Genomic DNA, 13,918 nt, shown 5'->3' on the forward strand with positions numbered 1-13,918 from the left:
TTATAAATTACTTTAAAATATATTTTAGTTTACTAGAATGTTTGAATATTTTAGTTTACTAGAATGTTTGAATGGTTAAGAATCATAATGATAATAAGTCCTACTTCAATTCAAATTCTAAATTCTATATTTTAGTTTATTATAATATAAACTAAGTAATCTGAATGTTTGAGTGGTTAAGAATCATAATGATAATAAGTCCTACTTCAACTCAAATTCAAATTCGAGCTGATCTTTCTGGATATGATTTAAGAACTATCGTATCAAACCAGAAATTTGTTTATGACACCGTTAAATAAATAATAACATACAATAAAAATAACATAAAGCAAGTATATAAATTGAAAAATGATCAATTTTGGATTAGCAATAAATAAAAGATTCTCAAAATATGCCCCCACCCGCTTTAAGAAAAACTGTACAGAGTAGTTAAAACAACGTGCCTTATCCGCCCTGGGATGAATAGGGTTCACGGTTTTTACGCCATTCTTATAATATGTAAGCATTTTAGTTTTGTTTGGCCATGGAGCTGTGTTTATTAACATTTTGTTCAACATGCCCAAATTGAATATCAAAAGCCCCTTTTCCTTCATCCCATATGGTGACTGCTTGCATAAACGTAACATCTCAATACAGGGGCTGCAGTAACCAGTTCCATTTAAAACCAAACAACTCAATATTGCAGGTTGTCTAAATTAATTTCACTTAGAAGCTGAACAACTCAAAATATTGGCCGGTACTCAGCAAAGAATTAGGTAAGAAATTGCAAATTTAACATCAAAATTGTCACAAAATTGCAGTAAAGTGCGCCACATATAATTGAAGATGTGGATTTTACTATTGAATAATACATTATTCAAAAACATTTTAAATAATCTGATGTAAGGTTGACACAAGCCAGTTGTATGAATAAAATTGTTGTATAATAGTAAACAAATGTGCTCAAGCATTGTCCAAGAAACCTTTTTTTAATCTCTCTTCCTTGCAAATAAGTTATGTCATCTTGCACCTGGTTGGCAGGATGGTCAAGATGTTCCAGGATTTTCCAGGATTTTCCTGGATTCCCACAGGGGACTCTTTCAAACAATCCGCAGTCAATATTCACAACCATTAGAATGGGTAAGGTCAATACTAATCATTTATGGATTGACTAATGTTGAGAGCATAAATAATGAGCCCTAACTGCATGAACATGATGATCTTTTCCTAAGTCCACTTTTGTCATCGTTACAGGCTTCAGATATCATTTGGCTTGAACTAATTGCGTCTACATCTTGAACCTGACTGTTCATGGAATTACTATCTTGAGATGTAGCATCAAGGATGTTTATCTCTGATGAATACTTTTTTATTCGTAAAGAGATCAGTACACTAGATGTAATTCCAAGTAGAGGAAACAAGTAAGAAGAAAGCCGACTCTTCCCTGACCTGTCGGATGTTACTGCCGCACTGGTCAGGCTACCAATGGAAGTATTCTGTAAAATCATGGGAATACATCCAACCATTGTAGGGATGAGAAAATCAACAAAATAGCGAACATCTGTAGCAGCTAAGGCATAATTGATCACGTAGGAAGGCACGGGAGAAAACCGTGCAAGTAAAACAAATCTCCACCCATCCCGTGCAACTCCCTTGCTAAGAATATGAAAATACTTGTTTCTCTGCACCCAGGCCATCGCCGAGCTTGAACTCCTAAACAATGCCCTGTAACAATAAAGCACAAATATGAGAACAATATGGGCGAAGTCTATTTTGCTTCATTTTTCCAACATTTTTTGTTGCTTCTAGCATAACAAACAAAGTTGACTGATCACCTCAAAGAGAATTAATGCTTTAAACTGAGGCTCGAATAAACCTATAGGATCAATACGTTAACCTAGAAATCGATTTTGCATAAACTGACCAAACAAAAATCATATTAGTTGACAGTGATTCAGTTTATCTCTCCTCGGTTATAAGAAATCACTGAAAACTTAGCACCCATAAAATCGACGTATTCAATTAGAGAAATCATTCTTCTGCTGATGGCTGCCTACTGCCGTTTATAAATTTATATTAGACCATAGGTGGAAATAATACAAGAAAAACCATCTATCACAAACCATTTTAAAACAAGCTTGTTTAAAGAAATAATAAATAAATTATAAATTTGTACCATTCAGCCAAAGAAAATATAACAAATTTAAAAAATGTTGCAACTCCACAAAATAGAATCTGCACATGTATGGTGAAGAATTTTTGTTACTTGCTCTGAACTTTTAAGTCTTTAAAGATTTGCCTATCAATCAGCATTGTTAACGTTGACAGTCTGAAGCATTTTCTTCTTGCCCTTTCCCAAGAACTACCGAAAATCAATGTTTGGTTTGACAAATCAACAAAAGTGAAGCATGGGACATTAAATGGATTACAAATGAAATGAAATGAATTTTTAATGTCCACGAGACTAGTTATAGTCTATAGGACCACTAGCTTCCCTGCTTTTTGCCTTTTGCAATTCAATCCTCTTATTATTCAAATTAATGATGACCTGGCCAACCTTCTAATAGTTCCCTCACTGAAAAGACAACGCCAAGGAGCTGATGTTAACATACTATTGTAATTGTCTCTAATGTCTCTGAAAGCATCACATTCCCAAACAAAATGTTTTTCCAATTTCACTGCCCCAGAAGTGCAAAGAGTACACAGCCGCTCTTCCCAAGCTTCTTTAGGTCTTTTCACCAACCTGTTTCACACTATAATTGATGCGAGTTAATAAGAATCTTTGCTCTCCATGGAATGCTATCTCCAATGTACTCTTTTGGTTGGAGATCACACGTGGGGTTAAATTCTTGAACATGGCACTTCTTCTTTCTACCCAACTCTTTTTCCCATATATGCTTACGAAACTTCTCCATAACATAACTCTTCAAATCCTTGCTATTTGTGGGACATGCATTGATGTAAATATTCCATTTCTGCATCCATTTGTTGTTTTGTCTCATCCATGATTCCTTTCTTTCTCTCATTCCTTCATTGAAGATAACTTTAGGCCATCTACCTTCTCCCATTTGCTCAATTCTCTGAAGATGCCTTATGAGACGCACCATAGCAATTGCTTCAATGGAAGTTTCTACTGTGTCACTCAACATTATCTCATAAGAAACTGAGCTTTTGATTTTAAATTTGTTCATGATCAAGCGTTTTTTTATTTTCTCAATTTGCTTCCATTTTGAGACAGGGATGCTGCTAGCCCACAATTCACACCCATATAATATCACTAGACAAACTAGGAGCCCAAAAAACAATTTAATTGTTTTCCAACCCCATAGCCCTGCCTCTCTACACCTTTTTTGAAGAGCATATAGTGCTTTCCACCCTCCTAAAACTCTTTCTTTCTACAGTGCTCCCAATTAAGCTTGTTGTTGAAATCAATCCCGAGGTACTTGTATTCATTTACTTCTTCAAGAATGTTGCCTTCAAAGAACATATGTTGACTCTGCTTCTTTTTATTTGAGAAAATCATTACTTTGGTCTCACTGGTATTGACTTGCATCCCCACTGCTCTACAAGAATGCTCAAGGGCATATAGGTGCATTTGCAATCCTTCAACCGATTTAGCAATCAATACAATGTCATCAGCATATAAAAGAAGCTTTATCACAAACACCCCCAACCGAACACCATCCCCACCTTGCAAATTTAGCCACTCTTCCAATTTATCAATATATAAACCAAAAAGAGTAGGGGATAGAGGGCAGCCTTTCTTGACTCTGATGTCACTTCTAAAGCTCTCTGAAATGCCTGCTAAAGTTATAATTTTGACTTCGCCTCTTCATAAAGCCTATGTATAGCGACTCTATACTACAAAGGTATTTCAAGTTCTTTCATTCTACTCCACAACTTATCTCTAGGGACTGTGTCAAATGCCTTTTTGAAGTCAACAAAGCAGCAAAATACTTCTTCTTTGCCCTCCCAAACCTTTTCAATAATGTGTCTCAACGTGATACCATGATCTACTGTAGAATGTTTCGACCTAAAACCTGCTTGCCCTTTTGCCCTCTTTTCTTTGACTTCTGCCCACTGACTAATTCTATTTTCCACCATGCTACTGAAGAGCTTTGCAAACAAAGGATTGATCATAATGGTTCTATAGTTGGAAGGATTATTAATGTCTCCACTTTTAAAAAGGGGTATTGCTAGACTAGTTTTCCAATCTCTTGGGAATCCTTGCCGAATGACGTTGAATATTTCCATGATGTGCGGTGCAAGGATGTTCATTCCCCACTTTAGATATTTTGCTTGAAGATCAGCCAAGTCCTTTGCCTTTCCTATTTTCAACTTCTTAATTCCTGTCTCTACTTCTTGTAATGTGAAAAGCTTTGTGGTTGTGTTGATCCTGGGAGGGGGCTCCTCCTCTGATTCTTTCTCATAGAGTTGTCTTGCATAGTCAAACCATTGATTGGTTGTAATATTATTTTCAATTTGCTTCTTCCTTGGTTGAATTTTTTGCCAAAAATGCTTTGGGTGATTCTTGCCTAGATATATTAACTCTTCTCACCTTGTTTGCATGAACTCATATTTTTTCTGTTTTAAAATCTGCTTATATAACTTTGCATTCTTCTTCTCCTCGCCTACCTTTTTCAAGGTTTTCATTGCCATTTTGCATTCCTCATCAAACCAAGCATTTAAGAATAAACAATTTGATTCAGATTTCCTATCTTTTGCTCTTTTGCACTTCTCAAGTGCACTCTGAAATTATATTTGTTAACTCATAACTATTGAGGCTTTGGGAGCCACTCTTACCTTTCTAAATTGATCTAGAAGATATTGCAATTTTCTTGTGTTAGAAGAATCTTGCCCTTTGATATCGATTAGTGAGAACATTGGGTTTTCCTCCTATGCTGACTTTCTTCTAACCAAGATAGCTTTATATAAATTGGGTTAACTTCATCTATCCTCTCTATTAAGCTTTGTGAACAAATAACGTAGTCAACAACACTTGCCCCATTGTATGTGTTGCAAGTGAACATCCCCAACCTTTTCCATTTATCTGGACCATTGCAGATAATTAAGTTGAAAGCACCACACAACATGAGCAACTCCTCTCCAAAATGAGTGTTAAATTTGTCATCTTCTGAACCTCTCAACCATTGGGGATTCTCCTCTTCAATGAACCAGATAGGATTGTGATCCTCATTGCAACAAAAAATACTCGCTTGTTGATTTGTTGTTCTAGCATTGAAATCTCCCACTAAAATAACTTCTCCCTATTGAGAATATACAACAATATCTTGCTTTAAAGCTGCATATGGATCTTTGCTATCTAGCCCCTTATTTTTGTAAGTTTTTGAGACTTGAGGTGTAAAATAGCATGCTGTAATTCTTATGTGGTTCTCATTCTCTGTTATTTTGAACCATAAATAATAAATATTGTTTATTTGTATCTTTTTTCATAAAATGTATGTGACAACCTTCTTTTTCTTTCACTAAAACCAATATTCCTGCATACCCTTTGCCATAAAAGAAGATGGAAAAGAAAGACATAAAAGAACACGGAAATACTAGACGCTCGACAATAATGTGATAAACATTGTCCAGAAACTGGTCATGGGAAAAGAGGGGTGCAAGAGAGGAAATCTTCCGTTATTTATGCATACGGGCCTTCAACATTTTGGATATCATATCGTTGTCAATCAAAGAAATAATAAGATGACAACAAAAAGAATCAAAGCCAACTGGTATTCCGTTTTGCAAATAGGGCATATCTCGTCAACATAGTATTAACTTATTAAGCCTTTCAATATTGTTTCAGATTGTATATTTTTTCCATGGTTATTTTGCAAATACCTGTGTGGATTTATATCATCGACATTTCAGTGAATATGTTCAGTCCGTCAGGATCAATGATTATTGCAGAGTTATCAATCCTGGGTAAGAGAGATTGCATAGATCTCCAGAAGATTACCGCGTCAAACCAAACTGTCCAAACCAGTTTCTCTCTTCATGAGCTAGTTAGTGGATTGCGTAGAAAATAAGGGCATTAGCAAGTAGATACTATAAATAATAATTAGAGGGTTTTAAAAACTGGATTACGTGAGAAATATAGATGGATTCATTGCTAATAATGCATATAATTGGCTTCCATGTATCACTAATCTTTAGCGCATCGTCTTTATTCACGACGTGGATATTTTTCTATTTCCAGTGCTTCTCCTATTGTCTCTTCAAGTAATGCTCTACTTCAGCTATCGCATTAACATTCTCAATAAATATATGGTGCTTAAATTTGTGAGATGTTTGATCAACACAGATGTTTCAAAGCAATTGTGAATTATATCAGCGCTATCTTCCTTCAGTCTGAGCTGCACCGAGTGAGCAGTTTCACCTATCTATGTCTTTCCCCACAAACACGAAGCTAGAATGGATGCCTTTATGGCGCCCAGGATTAGTTGAACCTTTGGCAGAATTCAATATGCATCTTAAGGTGCTCGGAAGGGAGAAAGCAATCTTCATATTCCTTCTTTCTTAAGAATAACAGCTATTTTATCCATTATGTCTTCCACGCAAGGTGGAGTAACCTTGTGGCCTTCTATGTCATTCTAATGATTGACACATCACAAGAGTTCCATTCTCATTGTGGTTTCACTCAAATGGCGTGTCTCAGAAAAGAGATGAGGCCAGGTGCAAGTCCCAAAAAAATTTGAAAACAGTTACTCCTCTGACATAGCACCTAACCTAAGCCTTCAGAAATTTATGTTACACAGAGCAGCCCTCGTGCTTGGGGAATGTTTCTTGATTATAATAGACCACACTATCCATAATCAGGGATCCATGGAAAAGATTTGGAAATATAGCCAAACCTATAATGGATTTGACCTTGTCATCCCTACTTTTCCATTGAACAAGTTTGGCAAGATTGTGGGTTTAAGTTCTTTCGCTATGACTAAACCCCTAAGTTATTTGTGCATTAAATGTAATAATTGGATTTTTACCTTCCATGTAAGAAAGTTGTTACACAGAGCAGCCCTCAAGCTCAGGGAATGTTTCTTCATTACAATAGACCACACTATCCATAATCAGGGATCCATGGAAAGGATGTGGCAATATAGCCAAACCTATGCTGAATTTGACCTTGTCATCCCTACTTTTCCATTCAACAAGTTTAGCAAGATTCTGGGTTTAAGTTCTTTCCCTATTGACTAAACCCGAGGTATTTAATCATTAATGTAGTTGGAATTTTCTCTTCCATGTACGAAAGTTGTGCCCAGTAAATTTTTCCTAGGGTGCTTCTGTTTTCAGAAAAATATATAAATATGTTATGTATTTTTAAACGAGTTCTTAGATTTTCAGTCTGAAAGAAGCAGATAGTTTGACAATAAATGCATCTAAAAATAAAACTTTCTCCCCATCTTCTGCTCAAGGATAAATGCTTCTGAATATTTCTCTGTCTCTACTCTCTGTCCGCTGTGTAAGAACTCAAAATAAATACCTCTTATCTGTGCTTGAAAATGTCAGTTGCAAACATTTTCCTTCCAATGGCACGTCTAAAGTTTGCCAATAGCTTTTGCACAAATTAGGGCACAACCAATTTATAACTTTGTTCACTATCTAGGGCCTATGGATGCCCCTAAAGCTGTAGAACTTTTCTCCAAGTATGTTTGAAGCTCATTTGGATTGCCATTGACCATCATTTTCAATCATGACTTCAGATTTCTCAACTTTTGGAAATCCTTATGGAAACTTTGAAGATGTCAACATTGATTGTGCAGAACTGGAAGACTACTCCTCAGACTCCCTAGAGGATAAAGATATTTTCGGCACGTGCAAGGACTTTGCAAAGGCTTGGGAGGTTAAAGGGAAGAATTCTATTGTTGATTTTTCAGGACAATCAAAATATGAACCTAGTGGAGTCTTAGACCATGTGGAGGAAAACAATGTCAAAAACTATAGCCAAAGCTGGATGCATCAACTTTTTTGGGATGAAAGTAGTACACAAGTATTAGACTACATAAGCATCCCCTTTCATTGTTCGTGGTGTCGTGCCTACGAACACTTAAAAGATTTGAGTACAAAAGGTAGCTCAAGTCATATTAAGCTGGTAGTTTAAGTCATATTAGTCAGAGAAGCAAAATGATGAGGTCCGGCCAGTGAAAACAACTAAAGACAGAACTATCAGAGGGAAGCTTGATTTTGACTCTTCCGAAGCCCCAGAGAAAGAACTGAGGAACAATGAAAAGAAAATCTGCAGCCAAGACCCTCCACTAGTGTCCAAGGGACAGGTTAAAGCAGTGGCCATTTTGGTAAGTGCTTGTCTCAAAACTCTCCACCCTCTTATGTTTCGAGCTCTGTTATGTTGGGGATTTTGTTGGTACTTTAGTGGAATAAAACCCTTCATTTATCATCCCCAAGTCTAAACACCTTTCTGTCCTAGAGCTGACCACCCTCCTCTCCTTAGGTGTAGAGTTAGGCTCCCCTGTCATGAAGTTTGTGCCTATGATGTCTCGACTGTTCTCCGTTTTAACCTTGGAGGGCTCAACAAGTTCCAAAAAATCCAAACCCTGTCCTCAAAGAAAAGCAACAATGCCACCTTCAATCCAAACTACCAGAAAAGAAGGCTAAAGCCATAGAACTGAGTGGAGGTCTAAGTTATGACACTTCCCAGTCCCAGACACGTTAGGGAGGAAATTAAACATTTTTCTTGCACAAGAGAAGACAGAGAGGGAAATAAAAAACAGAAAGCAAAGAACAATAGTAGGGCGCTTTGAGCAAATGCAAAGCCTTCCAAGGTGCCAAAATGATGATTATCTGCTTTAACATCTGAGGTCACAGCGTTATCCATAAAAAGAGAGCTTTAGATAGGCTAGTTAGTAGTTACAAACCTAATGTTGTGCCAGTTCAAGAGACTATAGTAGAAGGTACAAAGGAGGAAATTAAACATTTTTCTTGCACAAGAGAAGACATAGAGGAAAATAAAAAACAGAAAGCAAAGAACAATAGTAGGGCATTTTGAGCAAATGCAAAGCCTTCCAAGGTGCCAAAATGATGATTATCTGCTTTAACATCTGAGGTCATAGCATTATCCATAAAAAGAGAGCTTTAGATAGGCTAGTTAGGAGTTACAAACCTAATGTTGCGCTGGTTCAAGAGACTATAGTAGAAGGTACAAAGAACTTGTATCTTATCATCCATTCTAAAAGGATAGTCCTTTAAAGTGGATTCAGTAAGCAGATCAAGAGGAGTGATAACTACTTGGGATCGTTCCTTATTAGTTCAGAATTCAACTGCTTTGACTTTAGGGCTCTGGCTAGTACTGTTTTCAAAGGAGTTGAGGCATACTTTCTCTGTGGATAATGTATAGGGGCCCTACTCTGATAGGAAACCTTTCTAGGACCACTTAGTTACAAGAGATCAGACAAGATTTTGCAGTGATTGGTGGAGATTTACACTTTGTGCTGAGGCAAAGTGAGTTCTGGAGGCATACGAGTAGGATAATTCCTATGGCTGGTTTATTTTCAAGAAGCTGGAGAGGTTACACCTCTGTGACCTCGACTCCATTGAAGAAGCCCAACCTGAAGAAATTTAGCTCTAGAAGGAAAGAGATGGTAAGAAAGGCTAGATAGGTTTATTGTTTCAGAAAATATCATGGAAAACATTAATAAAATCAGAACCCAGATTGGGACTGGGAGTGTTTATGATTGTGTGACTATCTTCATTCAATTTGAAAAGGTTGACTTGAAACCATCACCTCCTTTCAAGTTCAATTCATATTGGTTGTGGGATGAATATTTAATTAAGATTGTTAAAGAGGAATGGATATAGTATGATCCTCAGGCAGAAGCATCTGTTATGCACCAAATTCTTTTTAAACCTGAAAAGGATTAAGAAAACTACAGCAGAATGGATTAGGAAGTAATACAGTGTTTCTCAAAAATACTTCCAATAGATAGAAGAGAAGATTGTTCTGTTTGGAAATCCTCCAAGAGCATCTTTTCAAATAAGAAATAGTGATGCTGAAAATTTTGGTGAATAGGAAGAAAAAATTGTGGAGTAAGAGGCAAAATGGATGCTCAAACGCAGAGCTATCTGGCTGTATGCCTGTATAAAAGTGATGAATGCTAAGAGGAGAAAACTATAAATACTATATGGAAGATTCCTACCATTGATTGGAGCAACACAATTAAGTTCATAGTAATAGCAGACTTGGGAGTGGCCCAATTTTGTAACCTCTTCAAAGCTCTAGAGGAAGCTAACATAGCAGATATTGTGTCATTAGTAGTTTTTTTCCCAAGATTTGTTGACTGCAGGGAATAAGGATTTATATGCTGAGGTCACAAGAGAGGAACCAAAGGAGGTTGTTTTCTATTTCCAAAAGACAAGGGCCCACAGCCCAATGGGTAGTTAATTGAATTTTTCCAAGACTTTTATGAATGGTTAGAAGATAGAGGCATCAAGATCCTTTGGGAAGGTCCCTAGAGCTCTGAAAGCAACATTTATAGCCCTAATTTCCAAGAAGGATAATCCCAATTCCTTTAAAGATTTTTGGCCTATTTCCTCATGTAATTCCATTTATAAGATATGGTTAAGATAACAGCAAGAAGACAGAAATCAGTCCTGTCTAGTGATTTATAAAAAGAGCAGTATAGCTTTTTGGAAGAGAGACAACTCCATGATGCAATTGGGTTAGCTAAAGAGGGGCTCCACTCAATTAAAGTCAAGAAAATCCCTTCTATGGTATTAAAGATTGATCTATCAAAGGCATATGACAGAGTTAGCTCATTATTCTTAAGGTTGATTTTGTTTCACAATGGATTGAATTTGTCTTTCATAAACTCAACAGAAGGATGTCTAGAATCCGCCTCTTTTCCTATTCTAATAAATGGTTCAGCATCAAGTTTCTTCAAGTCTTGAAGGGGACTGAGGCAGGTATGCCCATTGTCTACATGTTGTTCTTATTGGTTGCAGAGGGGTTAAGCAGATTAATTAACGGATGTGAGAAAAGTGGAAGCTTAAAAGGAGTGCATATTGGGAGAAGTCTGTTTACTTCACATATCTTATTTGTCAATGATATCCTCCTCTTTGGCTTAAGCTCCTTATGAGACATCTATTGAAAAACTGCCCATTTACCAGGAAAGTATGGTAGGAAGCTTTAAACCTATCTGGTGGTGTTGTTAAGTGGGAAGGACATCTTTGCGAAAATCCATGAGTTTGGGTGTTTTTAATGAATTTTCAGCACTTTTTCTTGGATCTGTGTCCTAATAAATGTTCAGCCTTAACACTAAATTTGGTTTATTAATTACAGAGAAATATAAACCATTCCTCCTTCAACCAATCAACTAAACAGCTAAAAGAAACACACCAAAAGATATACAAACTTGGGAGATGACTCCCAATTCCTTAAGGGCACATTCCCAAGTACAAACCAAATCTAACTTTAATCTTATTACAGTGTAATTGTATCTGCTACAAATATGCCCTATTAGCTTCTCCTTACCTGTCAATTCACCCAAGTAAATCTGAGTACTGTAATATCAAATCAGCATGATAAACAAACACTACTAACTACTCAAATCATCATGAGAAATAAGCTATAAATCAGATCTGCAAGTACAGAAATTTAGGCCAGCAATATATACTTCATGTTAACATAAGAATGAAGTGCAAAAACATACCAACAGCTTCTCATAAGCTGGCACATACAGTCCACTAACTTAGCACAACCTAGGACTACTCCATAACACTCTCCTAGTGTAGCTAGGGGAACCACACTAAGCTAGCATTACACCAACTGTCAAACCCTAACCTCCAACTCCTTCAAGCTAGGAATCCCTCCTAGCCAAAGCTGGCATCATATAGGTGTACCTCCAAGTACATCATCACTTCACATGACAACCACTTACCCAAGTAAGGAATCTCACCAAGGTCCATCAAGCTCCAATTTCTCCAAGCAAGGTCTCCACACTAGCACTCATCTTCTTAGTGTTTGTAAATCCTAACTAACTTGCATAACACAAGTTCAAGGCTTACAAGACAACTCTACCACTAGCCTCTATGTCCATCCTAGGGTTTGCATCCTCAAACCCTAGGTCTTCAACACAAGCACCAAGAACTCCATGGAACATCAAAAGTACAATACAAGTCTTCTTCCAAGCAAGTTATCACACCAAACTCAAGACTCCTCCACTCAACAACTAAGGCTATGCATCTAATGATCAATAACATTTCTAACCACCCTATGTTGATTGCAGATTCCGGAATATTTTAGGAATTGAAGAGGCATGAGAAAAGCAAATCATTTGACTTTGTTCATGCCCATTTGATTTCTGAAATAATCTAAAATCTGCAATTGACATATGCTCAGGTGGCATTGCCCTAGCATCCATGCATCACCCAAGAACAAGAATGCAATATCACCCAAAGCACTATCTCTCTTCTTCGTGTCTTCTCCAAGGTTGGAACCATGGCACTACCTTAGCTTGCTTCACAACAATAGCCACGACCTCTACAAGCCAATACAAAGTGTGAGTAACTCAAGCTCAACCTTAGTGCTAACATTGATCTTCATGTCTCCTTTATGGTTTACATCACAAGCCCTAGATCTTACTTCCAACAAGACTTCACCAAGTCAATTACAAAGATGCAATAATGAGTAAATTGATAGTAAGTAATGACAAATGCTCTCTCCTCCCTTTATATAGAATAGGTGAAGGAGGCCACCATAAAACATGAACTAGGTCCACACAAGTAACCCCAGACCTGAGTCAACAAGGCCACCCCACATGGAGCACTCTACATTACAAGGGTGACAAGTGTCACACTACGGATTTACCCAAACCCAAGGTGGTGCACCTCCAAGCATAATGCTCCTTACATGGTGGTCCATTCTCTAAGTGTCCTCATGTAAGATGCTCCTCCTCTAGTTGTGTGCCACATGTCCTCTTGTGCCCAACACTCAATAGATGTGCTAAGGTACTTACTTGAATACTTCTCTTCAACATATGTATCTAGCTCCATAACCAATCTCCATGAAGTATGCTCCTCGACACAAGTGTCCTTGAGTCAAGTATCCAACCTCCAAGGTGTCTATCACATGGCCCGATGCTCTTACCAAGTACCTGGTGTTAATCCTCCTAGGTAGGTACCTCTCCTAATCAAAATTGACTACCCCATTGTGTGCACCAATAGGTCAATCACACATAGAATACCAATCTCCTAGGGAAGCGCTTTGTTAGCACTCCATCAAATGTCAAGCACCCACTCAAACTGAGCCATCCATATGTCCATCAAACATCACTAGTTAAAACACTTTTGGAGTAACCCCAAAAGTTGGCAATATCTAATCCACTGCCAAAATATTGTAATATAAACCACTGAGTGAGCACAAAGTCTTACCACACATAGTATCATGGGGAATATGGATAACTAGAAATGCTATCTTATTTTTGAATCTATCCTTTACTCCTGGAGTTTTTTCACAAGATAATATATGTTTATGAAGATCTAAAACTTCCTCCCAAGCAACATAAGACAAAAGAATACAATCCACCTAAAATAGATAAATTGAAGAGTGTTAAAATTGGCAACTAGGGCCAAATTCCACTTTGGTCTGCTTCTTTGAGGAAGATTATTGTGGCATTGAATTCCTCTTTTCGAGAGGTCCAAAATCGACCTATAGATCAGTAAATTTGGATAAGGAAAAATGTTTATTCATTCAAAAGAAATTTCATAAGGCATAACCTTGTCAAGGCGGGAAAAATTTAAAATTTAAATTTCCCTCCTAAAATGACCAAGTCGGCCTACCCATGAAGGATATAAATAGTCTATTCAAAGCTCATCCACATATCATTCTTCTCCTCTCTGAAGTAGCCGCAGAAGAAGAAGATCTCCAGCGAAGGAGATGAGGGCAAGGTTGGCTTCATTCTAGTCATCTTCAAGGGCCAAG

At 37.2% G+C, this 13,918-nt stretch overlaps 1 protein-coding gene across 1 annotated transcript in view; it reads right to left on the bottom strand.

The window, feature by feature from the left end:
• Window positions 1-816: 816 nt before the first annotated feature.
• LOC149199621 (uncharacterized) overlaps window positions 817-13,918 on the bottom strand; it is a 36,470-nt gene continuing 23,368 nt past the window's right edge. Inside the window, exon 2 of the mRNA XM_089402508.1 lies at window positions 817-1,704. Within this exon, the coding sequence (XP_089258634.1) occupies window positions 1,179-1,704 (526 nt within the window). The 3' untranslated portion in view covers window positions 817-1,178. The remainder of the gene's footprint in view (window positions 1,705-13,918) is intronic.

This window comes from Pinus tabuliformis, chromosome 2_1 (assembly GCF_031772625.1).
Source record: "Pinus tabuliformis cultivar Carrire ecotype Pingquan chromosome 2_1, CPIR1, whole genome shotgun sequence".
NCBI classification, from domain to species: Eukaryota; Viridiplantae; Streptophyta; class Pinopsida; order Pinales; family Pinaceae; genus Pinus; species Pinus tabuliformis.